Below are 1,860 nucleotides of genomic sequence, written 5' to 3' on the forward strand. Positions count from 1 at the left end.
AAATGAAAGGTACGGTGATTGGCTACACAGCTGTGGCCTCAGCACAAAGCTCGGAGCTGATTGGCCGATTTTACAGTCAGTCAAAGCCAGGATGAGGAAAACCAGAAGTTGGTCACTTCTCATATTTTATTGGCCCTGGACCGTCGAAACTTGAACCCTGTTGGTCAAATGAGGTGTCAATCGAAAGCGGAGGGCCTAGACGTCCATTTTGATGCATTGAACACGGACACAGGTTGAAGAGAAACACAGAACAGCCTTTCAAAATAAAACGAAACAAAAACGGCACGCAGGCGTTCTGCTGAATGTTAAGAGAATGCTCTGGTCTTTGTTTATCGAAACTTTATTTTTTAACTTTGACTCTTCTTCATCTCTCTGATAATGACTCAAAATGATCTAAAGAAACATCAGATTCTTCTCTACTGTCTGTTGTTAGTTATTGTAGCAACGCTCTGTTTACATGCAGACATTCCACTGACATCACTTCCTGTTTCTTCACATCTCAACAACTGTTCATCTCAGCAGCATAAAATTAGGTTTGCAACATGTTATCAGTGTTATCTTTCCATAAATGAATTCATATTTATTACAGACGTCTGATGTCACAGGCCCTTTAATACAGCAGAGCTGAACTGTGTTCTTCTGACACGTCTCACAGATGGATGCAGATCCATGTTTCTTTCTTCAGTCATCAGAAAACACAACAAAAAGCTCTGTGCAGGACAAGGACACTTACCTGATCTGTATCTGTATGTCTCTGTCTCCCCCCAGGACCCTGTGTCCTCTCAGGAGGTGTCCTCAGCTCAGCATTACTTCAGCACCTCTGGAGTGGAGTGTGCCGTACAGTCCTGCCCACAGATATTAAAGAAAGGTACGCCCCTGTTTTAATGGCTTTGAATAAATAACAAGTGGTTTGATAACAATCTCCTCTGTCTTACAGAATAATGTAACAGAACAGAAACTTAGATGGTCTTGTTGATAAAATTACAACTTTAATGCAAACCTCTCTTGATGAAATTGCTCCTCTAAAAAAGAAAGTTATCGATCGGAGGAAGCCAACTCCTTGGTTTAATTCAGAGTTACGTTCTTTAAAACAGGCATCTAGAAAACTACAGAGAAAATGGCGCTCCACTAACAGAAGAATCTTATTTAACCTGGAGAGACAGCCTGCTAACATATAAGAAAGCCCTTCGTAAAGCTAGAACTGTATATTATTCATCTTTAATAGAAGAAAATAAAAACAATCCCAGGTTTCTGTTCAGTTCTGTAGCTAGACTAATGAAACGCCCTCTCTGTTGAGCCATGTATCCCTGTAACTTTAAGTAGTGATGACTTCATGAGATTCTTTATAGATAAAATTAGTTTAACTAGACATGGGTTTTTACGATGTAAAAACAAGTGTGCATTGCCATGTAGCATGTCATTGCAGCATGGCTTTGCCTGCAGCAATGGACTTGCAGTAGGATCTTTGACCAAGTTCAAATGTGTTTGCTATACCAGGTTGTACCTCTCACATCAGCAGGTGTTTGTAATTAAGGTAATTGTGTGACAATATGAAGTTTGAAGAGATAGATTTTTTGTTAAAGTTGCGTTAGCTGGGTTTTGAACCCTGATGTCCCACATGAAAGTCCATGACATAGACCATTAGACTGTTGGAGCTGTGGCAGGGTGTGGTGGCAGGGGTTGGTTTGTATGCAGAAAGAGGCCACATTGCCAATACAATTATTGTCACTAAACTGCATAATATTACAACAATAGAGCAGTATTAAGACAATGATATAGTAAAACATCAAAATACAATCATATTATTATTGTAATCACTGAACTACTGAGTTTAAATATTATAAAACTATGGTGCAGTAC

The 1,860-nt window shown here is 39.4% G+C and overlaps 1 protein-coding gene across 3 annotated transcripts in view; it reads left to right on the forward strand.

Moving 5' to 3' along the window:
- Positions 1 to 1,860, forward strand: part of mmadhcb (metabolism of cobalamin associated Db) — a 12,756-nt gene that overhangs the window by 6,381 nt on the left and 4,515 nt on the right. For all 3 annotated transcript variants that reach the window (XM_014029974.1, XM_014029972.1, XM_014029973.1), the window contains one exon: positions 769 to 868. In XM_014029974.1, the coding sequence (XP_013885428.1) occupies positions 769 to 868 (100 nt within the window). The remainder of the gene's footprint in view (positions 1 to 768; positions 869 to 1,860) is intronic.

Source organism: Austrofundulus limnaeus, unplaced genomic scaffold (genome assembly GCF_001266775.1).
Source record: "Austrofundulus limnaeus strain Quisiro unplaced genomic scaffold, Austrofundulus_limnaeus-1.0 Scaffold981, whole genome shotgun sequence".
Taxonomy (NCBI): domain Eukaryota; kingdom Metazoa; phylum Chordata; class Actinopteri; order Cyprinodontiformes; family Rivulidae; genus Austrofundulus; species Austrofundulus limnaeus.